General features: G+C 52.2%; 6 protein-coding genes across 6 annotated transcripts; 4 read left to right on the top strand and 2 right to left on the bottom strand.

Moving 5' to 3' along the window:
• Positions 1-2,118: 2,118 nt before the first annotated feature.
• HMPREF1120_08772 (MFS transporter, SP family, sugar:H+ symporter) lies at positions 2,119-5,000 on the top strand. The gene is made up of 4 exons (XM_009163041.1): positions 2,119-3,154; positions 3,258-3,709; positions 3,765-4,206; positions 4,271-5,000. Exons 1-4 carry the CDS (start codon positions 2,693-2,695, stop codon positions 4,565-4,567), a joined length of 1,653 nt encoding a protein of 550 aa, XP_009161289.1. The 5' UTR covers positions 2,119-2,692; the 3' UTR covers positions 4,568-5,000.
• Positions 5,001-5,902: 902 nt separating this feature from the next.
• HMPREF1120_08771 (thiamine pyrophosphate enzyme) lies at positions 5,903-7,951 on the bottom strand (the record flags this gene model as incomplete). Its single annotated transcript, XM_009163040.1, has 4 exons — positions 5,903-7,591; positions 7,654-7,776; positions 7,834-7,876; positions 7,932-7,951. 4 exons carry the CDS (start codon positions 7,949-7,951, stop codon positions 5,903-5,905), a joined length of 1,875 nt encoding a protein of 624 aa, XP_009161288.1.
• A 946-nt stretch (positions 7,952-8,897) lies between these two features.
• HMPREF1120_08770 (uncharacterized protein) lies at positions 8,898-10,211 on the top strand. Its single transcript, XM_009163039.1, has 2 exons — positions 8,898-9,429; positions 9,481-10,211. The coding sequence occupies exon 1, from the start codon at positions 8,955-8,957 to the stop codon at positions 9,255-9,257; it is 303 nt and encodes a 100-aa protein (XP_009161287.1). The 5' UTR covers positions 8,898-8,954; the 3' UTR covers positions 9,258-9,429; positions 9,481-10,211.
• Positions 9,558-11,519, bottom strand: HMPREF1120_08769 (uncharacterized protein; the record flags this gene model as incomplete). The annotated part of the gene is made up of 1 exon (XM_009163038.1): positions 9,558-11,519. One exon carries the CDS (start codon positions 11,517-11,519, stop codon positions 9,558-9,560), a length of 1,962 nt encoding a protein of 653 aa, XP_009161286.1.
• A 456-nt stretch (positions 11,520-11,975) lies between these two features.
• HMPREF1120_08768 (minichromosome maintenance protein 3) lies at positions 11,976-14,978 on the top strand. The gene is made up of 2 exons (XM_009163037.1): positions 11,976-12,585; positions 12,637-14,978. Exons 1-2 carry the CDS (start codon positions 12,019-12,021, stop codon positions 14,737-14,739), a joined length of 2,670 nt encoding a protein of 889 aa, XP_009161285.1. The 5' UTR covers positions 11,976-12,018; the 3' UTR covers positions 14,740-14,978.
• A 499-nt stretch (positions 14,979-15,477) lies between these two features.
• Positions 15,478-18,235, top strand: HMPREF1120_08767 (uncharacterized protein). Its single transcript, XM_009163036.1, has one exon. The coding sequence runs from the start codon at positions 17,408-17,410 to the stop codon at positions 17,864-17,866; it is 459 nt and encodes a 152-aa protein (XP_009161284.1). The 5' UTR covers positions 15,478-17,407; the 3' UTR covers positions 17,867-18,235.
• Positions 18,236-18,246: the final 11 nt, after the last annotated feature.

The following is an 18,246-nucleotide window of genomic DNA, read 5'->3' as shown; positions in this document are numbered from 1 at the left end:
AGAAAACTTCCGGTGTAGCAGTTGGCGACCTGCAAGCGTATACACGCTAGTAGTTGGCGGTGGGCTCATACACGCATCTCCCTGAAGGTGGGTAGCCTCTCGACCTGGACTACAGTAGTCGTGATAGATCGTGATGGAGCCCGGACAAGAGATCGCAAGGGAAGGGGTTCAACGGATAATCGAGTCTCGTAGGATCGAGTTCTTCTTTCCCATGCAGTCGACCTGCCTGTTGGTAGGATCCTCAAAGTATTCTTCGGCTGGGTTTTGCTGGGCCATTGCGGCCTTCCCCAGATCCAACATTGTAAGCTGACGGCGGCAAGGCACATAAGGTAGCACGGGGTGTCCGTTGTCGTTATGCACGACCTTGTGTGCAGATGCTTCTTCGAAGGCTTCTAGAAAAGAGAGGCCGGCACGGGGGGGAGCCGCACTTGACTGATAATTTGACAGAGAGAGAAAAAAATGGAGACTAGCGAGTGACCTGGTTCACGCTCCACTCACAACAAGTTCTCCGTGTACAGAAGGGAAATATGGAGGGTCCACGGGGACCCCAGCGGCGTGTTACCAGAGTACAATGGTCGTAAGCGGCCGCTTGAGATCTCACTAAAGCTCACAAAGTGGGCGCGCCGGCAGCCTATTTGTCGAACGTGGTCGATGTCGCCTGTCTGTGATGTTCTCGCGATGTTACTCTGCCATTCTGATTTTTCAGGCCTGTTTCGTCAGCTTATAGGCGCTCAAGATGCGCCACGCTGCAACCCTCACAGCCTAAGGTAGGAGATGGGGTATCTTGCGACCTCGTAGCGAATTGAGATCTTTGCTGTCCCTGGCCCCATGGGGACGGGTCTCGCTCACGCCGCGCCCATAGGTATCATCAGCGGGAGAGCTGATTGTGCATTCGATGCGGCCACTCCGCAGAATACGTATACAGAACGTCTGTCACTTCTCGAACTGAAATGCCAGTGTGTGGAGCCCCCGAAAAGCCCCAGGGTCAGTTGTGCCGGCGATGCGCCGGATTAGGAGTCGGCTGCGGGGTGGGGGCGGCCTGCCAGTAATTTGGTGGGTATCAGGCGGTCCTGGGAAATATACTCATCTCTTTTGAGCTTTCTTCCTTGCTTCTGGTCGAAAGTCAAAGCGAGTGGGTTGCCACTGCCATTGGATCAAGCCGAACGCCTCTGATCAAAGCCAATGTACGATGACTTAGCGATCCTGAGCGGTCATACAGCTCAGCCGCTTCCCCCTCTCGGATCCTGTACCACCGCTCCGTACTTGGCTCTTGGAAATGCAGTCATGATCAGCAGAAGACAGCTAAGGTCAGCTCAGATCGAGGTTGGCTTCTGTAAGTGTCACTCCACCATCTCTGCATCCCTTTCGATCCAACGTCATGGCTGCGGGAGGTTCCTCCATGTAGCAGGAAATCTCCATTATTGGTTAGGCGCCCAATTGGGGAGGCATCGTTCTAGTCTTGGTACCAATGTAGGGTGCTGTAACATCGGTAAAAGGATAGACGTGGTCAGGGTTATCGAGGGATGGGTCCGGTAGGATTAGAGGTAACCTCAACGCTCCGAGCAAGCGTGCTTGCAACTGTGCCCTGCGAGGGCCCCGGAGGGAGACTAGGAGAAGGGAAAAGTCAGTCGTCTGGGATGATGATATTAGTGCTCGCAACAGGCGTCGAGGTCCACAGCGAGCTTGACTAGTCCTGAAAGCCAAACCGGACCTGTCAATCTTGCTAGAGCCTGGCTGGCTGCGACTGTGGCGTCGGGGTCCATTTCCTGACTGCGGGGGATAGCTCGGAGCGGGCTGAAGTCGGTCGAGGCTTGGTGCTCAGTAGTGGAAAATTGATTTTGCTTGTTGTGAGGAAGAGCCTGATGAGGAATGCGACAGTCGATAGACGCCCAGCTTGACCGAGGATTTGCAGTGGTTCAGTTGCTCCGAAGCTGAGAATGGCATTGTTAGCCTTCCCCCGGGGGTGTTTCGGTGGCCTGCGAATCGTCACCGTTCGACGACTTGCGCGCATCACACACACTGGCACATCCTTTTGACGGCCACCAATTAATGGAGGCAACCTCACATCCCTGTCTTGTCCCCAGAGGCCAGATCCCCAAGTTTGTAAGTTGTAGTCGATGACACCCTGCGAAAACCCACATCGCAGCTTGTGACTCGTGGGCCCCGTCGGTGGCTTGTGGTCGCGAGACCTCGAGGAAGGAATTCCATCCATTGAGAGGGGCAACCGGCGGTGGTGAGTATGTCTAGCCAGGCAGTGAATGTCGGCCGAAATTGTAGGTGAATGCCATGTCACAACGCGAGCCCAATCACGGGCGCGGAGCCCTTGTCGGATTGGGAATTTTTGAGATCACCTGGTATAGCAGAACGCTGCCGTCGTCAGGTCGAGTCGGTCGTGGTGGCCAGTCCCTCGCAGCGTGTCATCCATCCATCGCAGGCACCGTGCCAGTAGCAGCACCAGTGACAGCTGCTGCTCGGTTGTCCTTTCACTCCCAAACTCTCTTTGTTGTCCCAAGCTCCGGTCGTCTGCTTTAAGAATCCCGCCTTCCTCCCTCCTCGGCCTCCCGCGAGCTGGCTTCTCTTCGTCTCTGTCCTCACACTGGCAGACAATTGAAGTGTCTCTTGCTCCTTCATTTCTTGGTCCGACCATCCTCCAGCCCTGTGAGGCATTGAACGCGTTACTCAGTCGCCCAACATGCCGGGCGAAGTGCGAACCCTCTCTACCACCACCGATGTTAACCGCATCGAGGCTCCAGTCACCTGGAAGGCCTACCTCATCTGTGCTTTCGCATCCTTCGGTGGTATCTTCTTTGGCTACGATTCAGGTTACATCAACGGTGTCAATGGCTGCAAGGAATTCATCCACGTTATCGAGGGCCCTGATGCCACCGCGCTCAAGTCGTCTCACCAGTCTCTGATCGTCTCTATTCTCTCCTGCGGAACTTTCTTCGGTGCCATTATTGCCGGCGATGTGGCCGATATGATCGGAAGGAAATGGACTGTCATCATGGGATGTATCATCTATGCAGCTGGTGTTGTCATTCAAATGGGTACAGGTCCTGGCCACGGGCTCGGTGTCATTGTTGCCGGTCGATTGGTCGCAGGTTTCGGCGTGGGCTTTGAAAGTGCTGTTGTCATCCTCTACATGAGCGAGATCGTAAGTCTATGCACCTTTCTGCGATTCCAGCTGCCTTGCCTCTATCAAATCGCGTCAACTGCGCCCCGACTGTTTCAGCCCACTAACAAGGTACTACCTACAGTGTCCCCGAAAGGTGCGAGGCGCTCTCGTTGCGGGCTACCAATTCTGCATCACCATCGGTCTGCTCTTGGCTTCCTGCGTTACCTACGGCACCGAGGACCGTACCAACACAGGCGCCTACCGCATTCCTATTGCAATCCAGTTTATCTGGGCCATGATCCTGGGCGGAGGACTGTTGTTCCTACCCGATTCCCCTCGGTACTTCGTCAAGCGAGGCCATATCCAGAAAGCTATCAACTCTCTGTCTCGTCTCCGTGGCCAGCCCGCAGACTCGGAATACATCCAAGTGGAACTTGCCGAGGTCATTGCCAACGATGAATATGAACGGGCGATGATCCCTAGCACTGGCTGGTTCTCCAGTTGGGCAAATTGCTTCAAGGGCGGTCTTTGGAACCAACAATCTAACCTTCGTCGTACCATCCTCGGAACTTCCCTTCAGATGATGCAACAATGGTAAGTCTCGCTCCTACTGCAGAATACTCGTTCCGTGACTGACAGAGCACACTAGGACTGGTGTGAACTTCATCTTCTACTACTCGACCCCTTTTCTGCAATCAACCGGTGCAATTAAGAATACCTTCTTGATCTCCTTGATCTTCACCCTCGTCAATGTCTGCTCCACCCCGATCTCGTTCTACACGGTTGAGAGATTCGGTCGTCGCCCGCTTTTGATCTTTGGAGCTTTGGGCATGTTGATTTGTCAGTTCCTGGTCGCCATCATCGGCGTGACGGTCGGTTTCAACAAGACTCATTTGAACGCTGCGGGCGAGAGCCGAGCCAATAACATCCCGGCCGTCAATGCCCAGATCGCATTCATTGCGATCTTTATCTTCTTCTTTGCCTCCACTTGGGGTCCTGGTGCCTGGATCCTGATTGGCGAGATCTTCCCTCTTCCGATCCGCTCCCGTGGAGTTGGCCTATCTACTGCCTCCAACTGGCTATGGAATACGGTAAGCCGGCCCATCGATAGCATTAGCTACGGCAAGGGATTTTCTGCTGACATTGGTACAATAGATCATCGCTGTCATCACGCCTTACATGGTTGGTGAAGACCACGGCAACCTTCGCTCCTCGGTGTTCTTCATTTGGGGCGGTCTCTGTACTGCCGCGTTTGTCTACTCGTACTTCCTTGTCCCAGAGACCAAGGGTCTGTCACTTGAACAGGTTGATAAGATGATGGAAGAGACCACTCCTCGCACCTCTGCCAAGTGGAGACCCACCAAGACATTTGCCGAGCATATGGGTAGCGAAGGTGGTGTGCTCAACAAGGAGATTGTGGAGCAAGCCGAACGCAAGGGCTCCGTCTTTTAAGAGCTGAGACATCAGTACACAGAAAGCATGGAGATATTGTGCATTGGCAAGGGTGACAGAGGGTGTAGATGGATCATTGCATGTGATCGATGTTCGGACCTATTGGGCGCCCGGAAATAGTTGCACAATTCGTGTTCCTGTTACCAAGAGTATGGTGGTATCATCAGTAGTAGGTATGGGGTTCGAGAACAGCATACACGAGACTACTGTTACCAGACAGGCAATTACTAGTAGGTAATCTAGTGAATGTACTGGTTGCAGTCGATCAAGGTCAACTTTCGGTGTCTTTGGTTTCGTGATCCTATTCCCTTTGTAGAGATCATCGGATGGTCGTCCAGTCCTACCTCGACACTACCTAAGGTACGAGGGGACGGCTGCTAAAGTCAGCTAGGGAAATGAGGTCAATGTACTGTAGAGTCAAGTCCTTCAGCACTTCTCATGGCATCGGCGGCATCGGCAGCATCATCGTCATAATGACAAGACACTTGAAGGCCAGCCCGCCATGATTCTCAAATGGTACTGGCACATGATGATGTAAAAATCGGATATTGCGGAATCGTAAGGTAGGTCGATACTTTATATCTGGCGCACTCACTGGCGCAAGGAGAAAGAGTTTAGTACACGTAAGTTTCCGCTGGCATTATAGTATGGCAGGGCCTGCCAGGTTCTTTGTTTACCTACCTTAGGTAGGACCTTAGGTAGGCGGGTACCTGCTAGATAGGTAGTTCTTTCTAGCCATTGTGAGTCTCGTGGACACATCAAGTACCTGTCCTGTATCATGCCCATGGATAGTATTTACGTGGACCTGGGGTATGTATGTACTAGTAGGTAGGTGATCCTTGGGGGTAAATATCGGTAGGCAGGCTTGCGAATAGATTAGATGCACTGGCATGGATAGAATCATAGAAATGTAATGTTTTCACTCAAGGTATCCGAAAAAGGGTGGATGGACGTTGTACTCTTACTTTAGTAATACCCGTAGGCTCAATCAAGACTGCCACTGCCAGTGGCACTCTTGAGCCATCTGGTTGATACCATTCACACAGGCAGTAAATAAGTCGGTAGGGTAGGTAGGATGCTCGAGGACGGGACTTCTTCTTCTCCAGATGCCTAGGCGTTGACGTACTGTAGCACATATTTACAAAGAAGACATCGTGGCAAAGACATCAGCAAAACAGACCAACCGGATCGAGATCAGTAGGTTAGGTAGGAATCATTCGTCTTTGTTCAAGTTGTTGTTCTTGCCGCTATTGGCATTATTGTCAATTTTTTATTGTTACTGTGTACCGTGTACCGTGTACGTGTATGGATGAGGGTATGATTGCGTTTCATACTCTAACCGCTCGTAGCACCCACCTCGGCTTTACTGACCTCTCCCTTCTGCGTGGTCGTCTTGGGTTCTTCGCCGAGCTTGACTTCCAGCACGGCACATCGGCCCTCCTGGACGGCAGTGACGGCCTGGGGCAACAGCTCGAGCAATTCGGCCACCGTGCTCACGGATCCAGCCCAGGCATGACCACCCGTGGCGGCCTTGGCGATGCCGGCATAGTCGGGTGTGGGCTCAAAGCTGATGTTCAACGCCTTGTTGTCGACTTTGCTGCCTTCGCCGTGCGGGTGGACCAGGAGCATGGACCGGCGCGGGGCGTTCCAGCCTTTGTTGTTGAGGACAATGGTCAAGATGGGGATATTGTACCGTTGCGCGATCCAGTATACAGAGCCGGGGACAGAGAACATGAATGTTCCGTCACCGACGATCTGGCAGACGAACTTGCCCTTGTTGGTGCCAGTCTTGTCGCCTCCTTCAATGTCTCGATGTTCAAAGTCCGAGGCTAGCTTGATTCCCAGTGCGCCACCGCCAGACCAACCGAGACCGCCACCGCCACAGTTGATCCATGATTTCGGCAGCACGGGAGCAATCTGGTCGGCGATAAAGGTGGTCAGAGTCACGGCTTCAATGGCGAAAATGGTGTCTGCGGGCACGTTGGCTCGGATTTGGCCACCCAGAACATGAGGGTTGATGGAACTGTTCTTGGGGTCGGCGGGAAGTTTTGCCAGCTCTTTGAATGAGTTCCATCGTGCCTCGTACGCTTCTTGTCTCTTCTGGCGGGCTTTGGCATGGGCGGCATCCGACAGAGCGGAAACCAGTTGGGGCTTAGTCGTAAGATAATCCGTGATCTGCGTAAATGCTGTCGCCGAGTCCGCCTTGAACCGAGCATATGCTGGAATGTAGAAGACTGGCATCTGCTGCTTCAGAGGGTCCACGTCGATGTGGACGATCCTGGCGTCCTCGCGAGGCTTGCATTGCGTCGGGATCCACGGCACGTCACAGTCAACCACAAGGATGAAATCCGCTGTGGTGATGGCGGGGTCGGAGCCAAATCTCAAGCCCAAGGCTGCCGGATGGTCGGTCGGGAAACACATATCACAACCACCGGTATCGAGAACTCGAAGTCCAGGCACTGTATTTGCCAAAGCAATCGCCGCGGCCACAGAATCCGTATTACGACCGGTGTAACCCACGATCAGCAGAGGCTCATTGGCCTTGACGAGCTCTTCGGCAATCATCTTGACCCCATCCTCCGGCAAGGCGCCGAGTGTGACAGCTTTCCACACCTCTTGATTTAGGTGATACGGCTCAATTTCCTCTTCCATAGGTTCTCTTGCACCGCACAGATACACCGGTCCCTGTGGGTCACTGGTTGCAAACTGCAAAGCGCGGTTGACCATCTGCTTGACATTGCGGCCGCCCTTGATCTCGCCAGTATATCGACAATATTGAGCGACGATCTGCTTCTGGTCCGGAACGTCTTGGATCCAGTGGATGTATTCAGTTCTTGACCCTCGATACTCGCCATCAATCGTGTAGGGAGACAGTCCGGCGAAGATGAGAACCGGCGCTCGTCCGCACGAGGCGTTGTGCACCGCCGCAGCTAGACCTTGCGTACCGACATCAACATGCACGATCACGCATTGAGGTTTGTTGGTCAATCTCGCCATGCCGTCCGCCATTGAGAGGGCAACCATCTGTAAAGACGTGTTTCAGCATTGCGCCCCGACACTTCCGCCAGTATCTTGTGTTCGCATACCTCGTTTGGACAGGTAATTATCCGTGGGAAGTTCCCCTGCTTCTCATTTTGTCCTTTGACAATCGCTTCGATGATCGAGGGATGGTCTGAACCCAAGTTGACGAAGACATGGGTAATGCCGGCCTGCAAATCGACTTAGTTGGCTGCGTGTTGTTCGAAGTATCTGCGACAGCGACGAACCTCCCAGACAGCCTCAAAGAATGCGAAGGACGTGGTATAACTACTGTTCCGGAGGTCAGCTAAGGTCATATCTACCGGTAGAGGAGGGTTCGACGTACGCATTTTCCTGAGATCCCATATCGGCGTTGGTTGCAGGCTTTGCCCGCAGTTGCTATGGGATTGATCTAGTTTGTTTGATGTCTCGTGTGACTGTCTCTTCAATGGAAATCTGCCTCGAACGATATACCCCGCGACAAGAGGGGAGGGCAACAGGTCGTCCTAGGTCTAAGCAAGAGGAAGTAGGAGATGAATCCGGAATGTCAATACCCTTTTGGTAACAGTGAATTGGGGAGGGTTCCAATGTGAGGACATTCGCGTTCGGTTCATGAAGCAAGTGCAAAGCGGTACACCTCCGTCGTGGGACCCATTCGAAGCCAGCCAGCCATACGGAATGGCCAGTTATGACTCCCTTGTAGCATTAGGGCCATCAATCCGGCGGAGGTCCGAAAGGAGATGCTCGGGGAATGGATCGAAGGGCAAAGAGAGCGGGACTTTGTTGCCGGGGAGTGTGGGGAGGCTTGAACATATTTGAGATAATCACTCGCACTCCTGTGCTCTGCTGCGCAGTCTGACATGAGCAGGACTATCCGTCTTGGTGAGTGGGAGTGGTGGTAGTGTAGTCGTGTTGTAGGTAGCTATACGCATTACTGCATTTTATTATTCGGCATCCGATCTCGGCAATCGTGTTGTAGGTAAGCATTGACCTCAGCTTCGGCTGTCGCGCTTTTGTTCCACCGGAAGCCCCGGTTACGGTATTTGTTGTTAGGTATGTACCTTATCCTCGGCTGGACCACAGCTTCATTGATCCTTCGCCATCCTTGCCTTAGTAGTGGTTCAAGTAACGACTGGATGGGTGTGTAGACAACAGATCACACTGCCACGTATACAATGGTTGTACAATGTAGTACAAGGCTGAGAGATCCGCGAATTCGCTCTCAATAGGGATGGTCAGAATCGTTCCAACTAGCCACGATGCACGTAAATACTACCTAGTACTATCGGCTCTGTCCCACCTCGCGTGTGCGTGTGCCTTGCAATGTCAAAGCCACAGCAAACGAACAATGAAGTCCTCATTCTAATACATGCGCAGTCCGTATATGATAGTCTATTGCAGGTACTTGGCAGCCTCATTATTGATCCTTCGCTGGACCTTCCTCTGGTCGTCTGGGCAGCCTTGGGAGCCTCCGTTGTGCTCATTGCTCAGCTTGAATTCCTTTCCATCGCAAAAGACTTTCTTCTTCCTCATCCCACTGATCTTCTCGTTGGGGCTCCTTTTCGTCTGCGTTGTCGTCCAAAATAGAACAAATGTTGATGATCGAGCTCGATTAGATAATAGCCAGCCAGGAAATATGCACTCAACGACCCTCGAATTCCACAAGATCTAAAGAGAGAGAGAGAGCTTTCAAGTTGGGCACCGACAAATAGAGAACATCTGTGTCGCGGAACTCAGCGTGCTGCGTGCTGGTTTGAAGATGTAGGGGCATCGTTGGAGGGCAGTTTTCTCCACAGGTCGTTGCATGTCGCGCAGATGGAACATGCTAAATCAACTGCACATCGGTCAGTTACGTTCCATCCAAACTCCCGGAGTTGAGCCTGACCCTCAGCAAGGATCTAGGGGACTTGAGAGCTTGTATCCCAACACTGGGCCTTGTCGCTCGTGGTGTGTTTGTCAGTCAGTTCGGGGATCACATGTGGGCATATGAATGGATAGTCAGATGGAAAAGAGCAATGCAAATTCCTTCGTCGTCGGCGATATCACCGAGTCTTCCAGGCGACCACGAAAAGCTCCTAGAGTACTCTGTCATCCAGAAGCAATAAGTATAATCGCTATCGACTACCCCTTCGCCGATATGTTTGCGCAACAAGCGTTCAATGGCATCGCTATTCGACAATTGGACATCATGGTGGAGTTTTTCTGAGTCGTGTAGCTTGCGCCATTCGAAACTTGAAACAGCGGCGATATCCTCATTGTGAACAACAAGTCCCTCAGCATCTTGCCGAGGGTCCCAGTTGATGCGATACTGATGATGGGGGAAATCGGCAGTCGGTCTACAATGGTAGATGGTACAAAGTTCTATTTCTTCTGCCGGTCTTGGTATCTGGGCGAGAACAGGACAGCTGAACAAGTTTTGTACGTCGTAGAATAGCTTGACACGCAAGGGTTCCAATGCTTGCAGGAAAACTCGTCCAGGAAGACCATAGACAACACAGGGGCCGCGAAGATGGATTGAGAGTTTGGATGGCGATGTCCAACTCCTGGCACACAACCATCCTAGGAACAATCGTGCGTTTAGTGAGCAATTGTGCAGGTGAAGCAGCCTCAAGCTGGGCATCTCCGTGAGCCTTGGACAAAGTTCGGCATAGACAGAGTTGATCACTGCTCCCGAGCAACCATGCACGTGGCCGTAAAGCCCCACGAGATCTGCCGCAAGGGTGGTCGGTTGGATGAGCATGCGCTCCGCCTGAGCGTCATAGCTTTCGTCAAGGTCGGGGTCTTCCGGAATCTGCGAATCGTCCACATCCGATGCCGAGTCGTCCGAGTTGCTCGGACCTAGCCACAAGTCACGCATGAATTGCATGTGTCCCGGTCCTGCTTCCACGAAGGCAGGCTCGACATGAAGCTCGTGCAGATTGGGCAGGGAAGCGGCGGCCGTAAAAGCACCTTCAAGCACATTCATGACACTGGGTCCCTCAATCTCCTCGTTAAACCATGGCACTCGACAGAATTTGACGCTTAGTGTGAGAGACTGCACTGTCGGATGGCTGAATTCACGCCGATAAGCCCCCTGTCCCTGTATCATCGTTTTTGCGATGAAAAACTGCCAGTGGGAGGCCCAAAGGTCCACAGTCATGCTGGTGATTGACGCGCATTCTGTGAACATCGACATTTCGTCCCCCAAGCAATGGAAGGGAAACGTATCGCCACCCTCCACCCACATCCTGGGTTTGAGACTCCACGTGGAAGGTTTGTAGATGATGTTTGAATCCTGTTGGACCTTGCTCCTGACGTGAGCATCGAGGCAAGCTGTTTCCAGATCAAAGTCGTCAGAGAGAACCAATTCACGGCAGTGGCGAAGAGACCACATGGCTTCCACCATCTCTGGTGTCTTGATTGAACCGGTCAGTCCGTAGCGCTGTTCAGCAAGAAATTTGAACGCGCCGTAGAAGCGAAGCATCTCTGAATGTGGCAGACCACGGAGAAGATTTTGATATCTGTGACTCCACTTGTCTGCGTCCAGGCAGTCTTGTGGCAACACAACAGCATTCCACACAAGACGCTGGACGAGGTCCGCCTTGGGAGAAGTCGCGATGTCAATGAGATGTGACCAGGAATCATACCAGTTGTTAACGTAGACTGTTGAGAAGAGATAAGGGGTTCCAATTACGGACCATTGCCGACAAACTAGCCGGAAGGTCTTTAGGGCCAATGTCCCTAGAGAACCTAGAATCTGATCCCAGATCTCCGTCGGCAGGTGGGTTGGCGGTTTCCCAGGGTGGGATATACCACTCGCCGAGCCACTGTCACATTGTTGAGGCTCAGAGGTGTCAAAGTAAGTGTTTGCTACTGGTCTGAACGGAAGGAGTGTCTGCCGAGTCTGCAAGGGGGGTGTGCGGCGTTGTCCTTGAGCAATGCCTATATCAGTCATGGTTAATGTGCCAGTAGGTCGGGATTCCTAGAAAGATATCAGAAGCGGGCTGTCAGAGGGCTGGTGTGCCTTTGAAAGCTAAGTGAGCTGAACAAGCGCAACAGACGATTTCACGGGCACGAACGGAAATAAGTAGACAATAAAAAGTGCAACATTTGCTGACGTGGCAGAAGGAAGAACATCCGCTGCCTCTAGCCTGACCGACAGTACTAACTGCCTGACACAGCCGAAGCCTCACCGCAACAACGTGTGGTCGTAAATTCAGGTGTCGAGGTATCGAAATTGTCCTGCCAACCTTGAGTTCAAGGCATCGAGGAGAGATTGTTCTATGTGACCAATCAACCCGGCAGCAGCGCCAAGCCACTTTACGCGCTGCGCGACGCGGCAACGACGCGACGCGTGCCGTGTTCTACTGACCAAATTCGAGTGTCCTTAACCTCCTTGTAAAACATTGATCCTCTACACCCCCCAACAACCCGTGCCAAAGTCATTTGCTATCATGGCATTCACCACGAACGAGCTTCGCGATGAAGCGATTCGTGACAGGATCCGCCTTGCTACGGAATTCCTTGATCCGACAGATGCGGCGGCAAGATCCTATCGTGCGGATATTGTGTTGATGCTGAACCGTGGCTTGCGGCGGCTGGTTGTGAGCATCGACGACATCCGAACTCATTCTCGAGAACTCGCCGACGGCATTCTCTACAGGCCATTTGACTATTCACCCGCCTTCGATGCGGCATTAAAGAACGTCATTGCCACAATACCAAATCGTGCACCTTTCGAACAAGATGAAGACAGATTATACTATGTGGCGTATTCGGGCTCATTTGGAGAGAACACATGCAATCCTAGGACCCTCGGAAGCTCGCTACTGAACAGAATGGTGTGCCTTGAAGGCATAGTGACCAAGTGCAGTTTGGTCAGGCCAAAGGTCGTCAAAAGTGTGCACTGGAGCGAGAAGACACAAAAATTCCTTTACCGTGAATACAGAGATCAGACTATGAGTGCCAATGCGCCGGCCAGTCTCAGTGTCTATCCACAGGAAGATGGAGATGGGAATCCGGTATGGCTATGTCCTGCCGGGACTTTGGACATCATGCTAATCTACATGTAGTTGATCACCGAATACGGGTATTGCACATACCGCGATCACCAAACCATCAGCATACAAGAAATGCCAGAAAGAGCCCCGGCTGGTCAGCTCCCCCGTGGCGTCGATGTCATCATGGACGACGACATGGTAGACCGTGTTAAGCCCGGCGACCGGATACAACTCGTTGGGATTTTCAGGTCTTTGGGGAACAGGAATGCAGGCTCTGGATCGGCCATCTTTCGCACATTGATTTTGGCGAACAACGTTGTGCTACTATCTTCGAAATCCGGAGGAGGGATTGCACAGGCCATAATCACGGATCAAGATGTCAGGAACATCAACAAGTTGGCGAAGAAGAGCAACGTTTTCGAGTTGCTCTCGCAGTCATTGGCACCCAGTATATACGGCCATGACTATATCAAGAGGGCCATCCTGCTCATGCTGCTTGGCGGTATGGAGAAAAACTTACCCAACGGCACTCACCTGAGGGGTGACATCAACGTCCTTATGGTTGGTGACCCTTCTACAGCCAAGTCTCAGCTTCTGCGCTTTGTCCTCAACACTGCGCCCCTAGCTATCGCAACTACCGGTCGAGGCTCCTCAGGTGTTGGTCTCACAGCTGCAGTAACGTCCGATAAAGAGACCGGAGAGCGACGCCTCGAGGCCGGTGCCATGGTTCTCGCAGATCGAGGAGTTGTCTGTATTGATGAATTCGACAAAATGAGCGACATTGATCGTGTCGCAATCCACGAAGTCATGGAACAACAGACTGTTACGATCGCCAAAGCAGGTATACACACATCTTTAAATGCAAGATGCAGTGTTGTTGCAGCAGCAAATCCCATTTTCGGCCAATACGATAGCAACAAAGACCCACACAAAAACATCGCTCTGCCCGACTCGCTCCTTTCGCGTTTCGACTTGTTGTTCATTGTCACCGATGACATCGATGACAAGCGGGATCGGGAGATCTCCGAACACGTGCTTAACATGCACAGATACCGTCAGCCAGGAACAGAGGAAGGAGCTCCGATCCGGGAACAAGCCGACCAGATCCTGGGGGTTGGTCTACAAGAGGAACAGAGCTCCACCCAGACTACGGAGGTGTATGAGAAGTATAATGCTATTCTTCACTCCGGGTTTTCCGTCACCGGCACCGGCAGAAACAGAAAGAAGCAAGTGCATCCGGTCAGCATGCCATTCATCAAAAAATACATCCAATATGCAAAGAGCAGATGCAAGCCGGTCTTGACGAGGGAAGCCAGCGAATATGTCGTCAGTGCATATTCCAATCTGAGGAATGAACAGATCAGGGCCAATGAGCGAAGGACCAGTCCGATCACCGCAAGAACACTCGAGACTCTGATCCGTTTATCGACGGCACATGCCAAAGCTCGACTTTCCAGCCGTGTGGAGGAGAGTGACGCCGTTGCAGCAGAGGAAATCCTTAAATTTGCCCTTTTCAGAGAAGTGGCTGTGAAGGAAGATGGGCGAAAGAAGAGACGCAAAACTCGCAATGCCACCGAGGACAGTTCTGACGAGGATGAGGATTCATCCGACAACAGCAGCGATGATGACGTACCATATCGCGGCACAAGGCCATCGGCTAACAGGGGAATCAAACCACAAACACGAAGTCAGCTGTCTCACCGGGCCCATGGCAACTCGAATCCAAGAAGTTCCACGCAAGTGAATGGACAACCCTCTGCCCAAGCTGATGAGTCGGATGAGTCGGATGGGACACAGAGGACGTCGCAGCAGCAGACAGGAGCAGAGTCACAGCTGTCTCGCATGAGCATTGCCAGCTCCATGCCAAGTTCCCAGCTGCCGTCCACGCAGGCTGATTCACAATCCCAACAAAACACCACAGCAGAAGCTGCCGCAAGCATTTCGCCACCACGGCTCGCTTCGTTCCGTGCGATTCTCGGCTCTCTGACCCAGACCTCGCTTTTCCAGAATGACATGGCAACTGTTGCAGACCTTTCTGCAGCTGTCAACCACCGAATTTCCGAGAGGAATGAACCGGAATTCTCTGACGATGAAATCACTGCTGCTTTGAGGTCGATGGCAGAGGCCAACCAAATTATGTTTCTTGAGGAAAGTGGCGAGGTGTACACATTGTAGTTTGGGTTGTGTCATGGTTATGAACTTGATGAATGTAAAACATACGCAACAATTTGAGTTTCCATTCCTAATTCTAGTCCCCAGTTGGTGCCCCTAAGTACTGAGTAAGGGTTGCTCTTTGATGGAGCGGGCTCCGCTCAGTAAAGCTATACAATGCGAGGTATAGCCAGTGTCTTCCATAACTCTTGAAGGTTTAAATAGTACAGGCGAAAGGTCGATCTCTCACAGCATGATGCTTACGGCAACTCCTTGATCACCAAGCTAGCCGTAGTAGGTCTGATATTACGGGTAGCCATGGTGCTCTAAACGGCTTGAGCAGCTGCCAAATACAACATTAGATACCTAATTTCAAAGCAGTGATTTTCTTGTCTACATCTACTGGTGAAGCCTCAAGTATGGTGTATTCCTCAGCTATAGTATCAAGCTAAGGTAAATATGCATCAACTGCTACAAGAACCTCCCACAGGCCATTCTATGAGCATAACCTACATTGTTGTTCTGGGTACTAGTAATCGCTCAGCGGACCACAGGAGTCTTTCATATGTTGGTCAACCTCCTTTGATCTCCCAGTGGTGGCCATGTCGGACTGAACTTGAAGGTGCAAGGCCCGGAACGGCAAATATTTGATCCGGGAATGCACTAAGCTGTCTACGGACTGGAGGCAACTTTGCCGACAAAGCCTACTTCAACTTTATCTTCAAGAGATGCTGAAGGTTATGAGGTTACTAGGTGCCTATGCTTAGCCATATTTCCAGACATGCTGTTTGACGTGAACAAAGACTTGCTTGAACAACGAAAACGCCTTGTCACGATGCGATTCACATTTTGGCATGATGACTTTCTTGTGGTATCCCTGCCTATCTCAATACCAAGCTGACCAACTTTGCCTGTGCTTTTTGCCTATGAAGTACCAGCTTGCTAAATAATGCACTAAGTCACCACCGCTCAATGAGTTATGTCGCCTATGCTTGACGATACATCATGCCTTCATTTCCTCATTTCCCGTCGGTTTCGCCCTTTGTGCCACCTCACAGGCCATCACTGCTCTCCGTAGAGCGTGCGTTGAAGCTCATTTGCGTGGGTCAACTCGTCCGCACTCTCCTCGGCCCAGCGTTTCATCAGGGACCGGTACACGAACCACCCGCTCCAAGTGGCCGTGTTGTCATAATTCGCGGCCGTCTGCTGGACAGCACGCGGGTTGAGCAGCCGCCACACCCTCACAATGAGCCGGGGCAGAGGCAGGAGATTGAGATCCTCCCCAGGGACCAAGCCCTGGTAGTGGTTGGCAATCTCCTGCCTCCATAGTGTGCCCCTGCGCTCTTGCTCCCGCATGGCTTCGTGATAGATCATATTTTGAGATGTTGTGGCTATTTGTACCTCGAGACGGGTACGAGTGTTATCCCAAATTGTCCTCCTGTAGGCTTCAACGCCGTCCATAATCTGCTCGAGTGACGAGTTCATGTCAGTGATGTCCAAACGCTGTTGCATAATTGTCACAGCAAGGGGCACAGAGGGCGTTTGTGCAGGTGACGTACCTGGAGTTGGAGTGCCAGTCACCGGCGGCAACGATGGCTGTGCACCAGCAGCAGAGGAAGGACCAGGTGCGAGTGCTGGCAAAGGGGGCACATTTGCCTGTGCCTGCGCATGACTCTGGCTCTGATTGCGGCGTTGTCGTCTCTGCACAGGCGTGGGAGGAATCCCGTCTTCATCCTGCATCTTTCGGTTCTCCCGACCGCACGCAGCCTGGATGTAATTCCATGGCCGCGTCATGGCCGCGTCAAGACGAGCATCCGCTGGCAATGCTTCCCAGATCCGTCCGCCTGTCCAGCCTTCAGAAAGGAAGATCCGGAGCAGACTTCCCCAGACATGGTTTGGGTATCTGGCACAGATCTCTTCCAAAGACAAGCGAGCAGGCAGAACCGTGTCTGCCGGAGGATATCCGTTATTTGCTGCTCGACCTTCTCGACCTCTTTCAACCATAATTGGTTGAATAGTTCTTGGAACGTTATCCTGTCCGAACAGTGCCAGATGGTTAGCCCCTGATGCAAGCCCAGGACCCAGTGTGAGCACTGCTTGCTCATCAGGTATCGGGCTTGCGGGGAATCTCGGATATGGATCTGATTTTTGCACATCTGCCAAAGTTCGTCGACGACGGGGAACTTGTCCGGGTGCATGACGGTCCCTGGTATTGTTGGCTGTGATGGCTCCAGCATCATTCTCCTCCCCGTCGTCTGGTGCCGTTATGTCTGGTTCTTCTGGGCTAGATGGCTGACCAATCAGTGTACCTTCATTGTCGACATACAGCGCACCGTTATACACAGCCTCGGCTAAGCCGAGGGCCATGCTGTTACGGACATTGGGGTAGCCAAAGTCATTGTTGCCGACCAGATTATCTGGCAGCTCACCAAACGTGTTAAGCATGTTGTCACCAAACCCCTGTGTACGCGACAATACTTCGCGACCATTGTCAAAAGCCCACTCCTGCTTCCCGGCCTGCTGGTTGGCGAGTGGCTGCTGTTGAAATGTCTGCGCATTGTGAAAGTCGTTATACCCATAGCCTGGCAAATTCGCACTGTTGTTGGCTTGAGATGCATTTGTCTGTGCTTGGACTTGCGTGTGCCGCCAGTCGCTGGTCTGGTCACGCTGACGGTTTGCCAATAATTCGTCAATGGCGTCATTGTCATTGTCAAACGACAATGCAGTTGCTTGCTGTTGCATGGCCGTGTTTGGGAATGGATTGAACTGGCCGCCATTGTTGGCAGGGTCATTTCCAATTCCAGCATTGTTAACTGGGTTTGCCGCTCTCTGGTGTCCTTGCATCTGCATACCTACAAATACGGGCCTTCGGTTGAAATTGTATGCTTCGTTCGGGGCATATCCAGTGAAATTAGCTGGAACCGCCGCTGTCTGGTGTCCTTGTACCTGCGTGGCTGGAAAACCGGCCTGTTGGTTGAGATTATACTCGGAGTATGGCGCAAATCCTGTGGTATCAACTGGCATCACCGCTGTCTGGTGTCCTTGCATCTGCATACCTGGGAAAGCATTCCGTTGGTTGGAACTGTACCCGGATCTAGTACTGTTGACTGGCACCATCACCCTCTGCTGTCCTTGCATCTGCAGCCCTTGAAAACCGTTAAATGGATTGATGTTGGATGGGGTGATGCTGTATTGATTTTGCATCTCTGGTAAGTTGTTGTATTGTTGTGTATTGGCTTCGAAGTTCTGCCCATATCCCTGGTTGGCGCCATTGAACGCAGCTCTCTGCATTTCCTGCACATCCACTTGTTGGAAGTTGTTGAGATTGTTCATATTTCCAGGGATAACTTGTTGGTAGCATGGATTGCCGCCATAGATTTGAGCTCCCTGAGGTTCCTGTATTTGCATCTCTTGCAAGCCTCTGTATTGTTGCATATTGTGTTGGATGTTCTGTGCATTACCAACGTGTCCTGCATGGAGCGCAGCTCCCGGAGGTTCCTGCATTTGCATCTCTAGCAAGCCGCCGTATGG

This window comes from Exophiala dermatitidis (genome assembly GCF_000230625.1).
Source record: "Exophiala dermatitidis NIH/UT8656 unplaced genomic scaffold supercont1.8, whole genome shotgun sequence".
NCBI classification, from domain to species: Eukaryota; Fungi; Ascomycota; class Eurotiomycetes; order Chaetothyriales; family Herpotrichiellaceae; genus Exophiala; species Exophiala dermatitidis.
The sequence above is the reverse complement of the archived record's forward strand: the minus strand, read 5'-3'. Positions and strand labels throughout refer to the sequence as shown.

Bases quoted from the DNA above. Each gene is read 5' to 3' on its own strand.
- HMPREF1120_08767 (XM_009163036.1), top strand. From the start codon at position 17,408: ATGGCGTCATTGTCATTGTCAAACGACAATGCAGTTGCTTGCTGTTGC.
- HMPREF1120_08770 (XM_009163039.1), top strand. From the start codon at position 8,955: ATGCGCAGTCCGTATATGATAGTCTATTGCAGGTACTTGGCAGCCTCA.
- HMPREF1120_08768 (XM_009163037.1), top strand. From the start codon at position 12,019: ATGGCATTCACCACGAACGAGCTTCGCGATGAAGCGATTCGTGACAGG. The intron at 12,586-12,636 runs GTATGGCTATGT...ATCTACATGTAG, and splicing joins AAGATGGAGATGGGAATCCG to TTGATCACCGAATACGGGTA.
- HMPREF1120_08772 (XM_009163041.1), top strand. From the start codon at position 2,693: ATGCCGGGCGAAGTGCGAACCCTCTCTACCACCACCGATGTTAACCGC. The intron at 3,155-3,257 runs GTAAGTCTATGC...TACTACCTACAG, and splicing joins TCCTCTACATGAGCGAGATC to TGTCCCCGAAAGGTGCGAGG. The intron at 4,207-4,270 runs GTAAGCCGGCCC...TTGGTACAATAG, and splicing joins CCAACTGGCTATGGAATACG to ATCATCGCTGTCATCACGCC.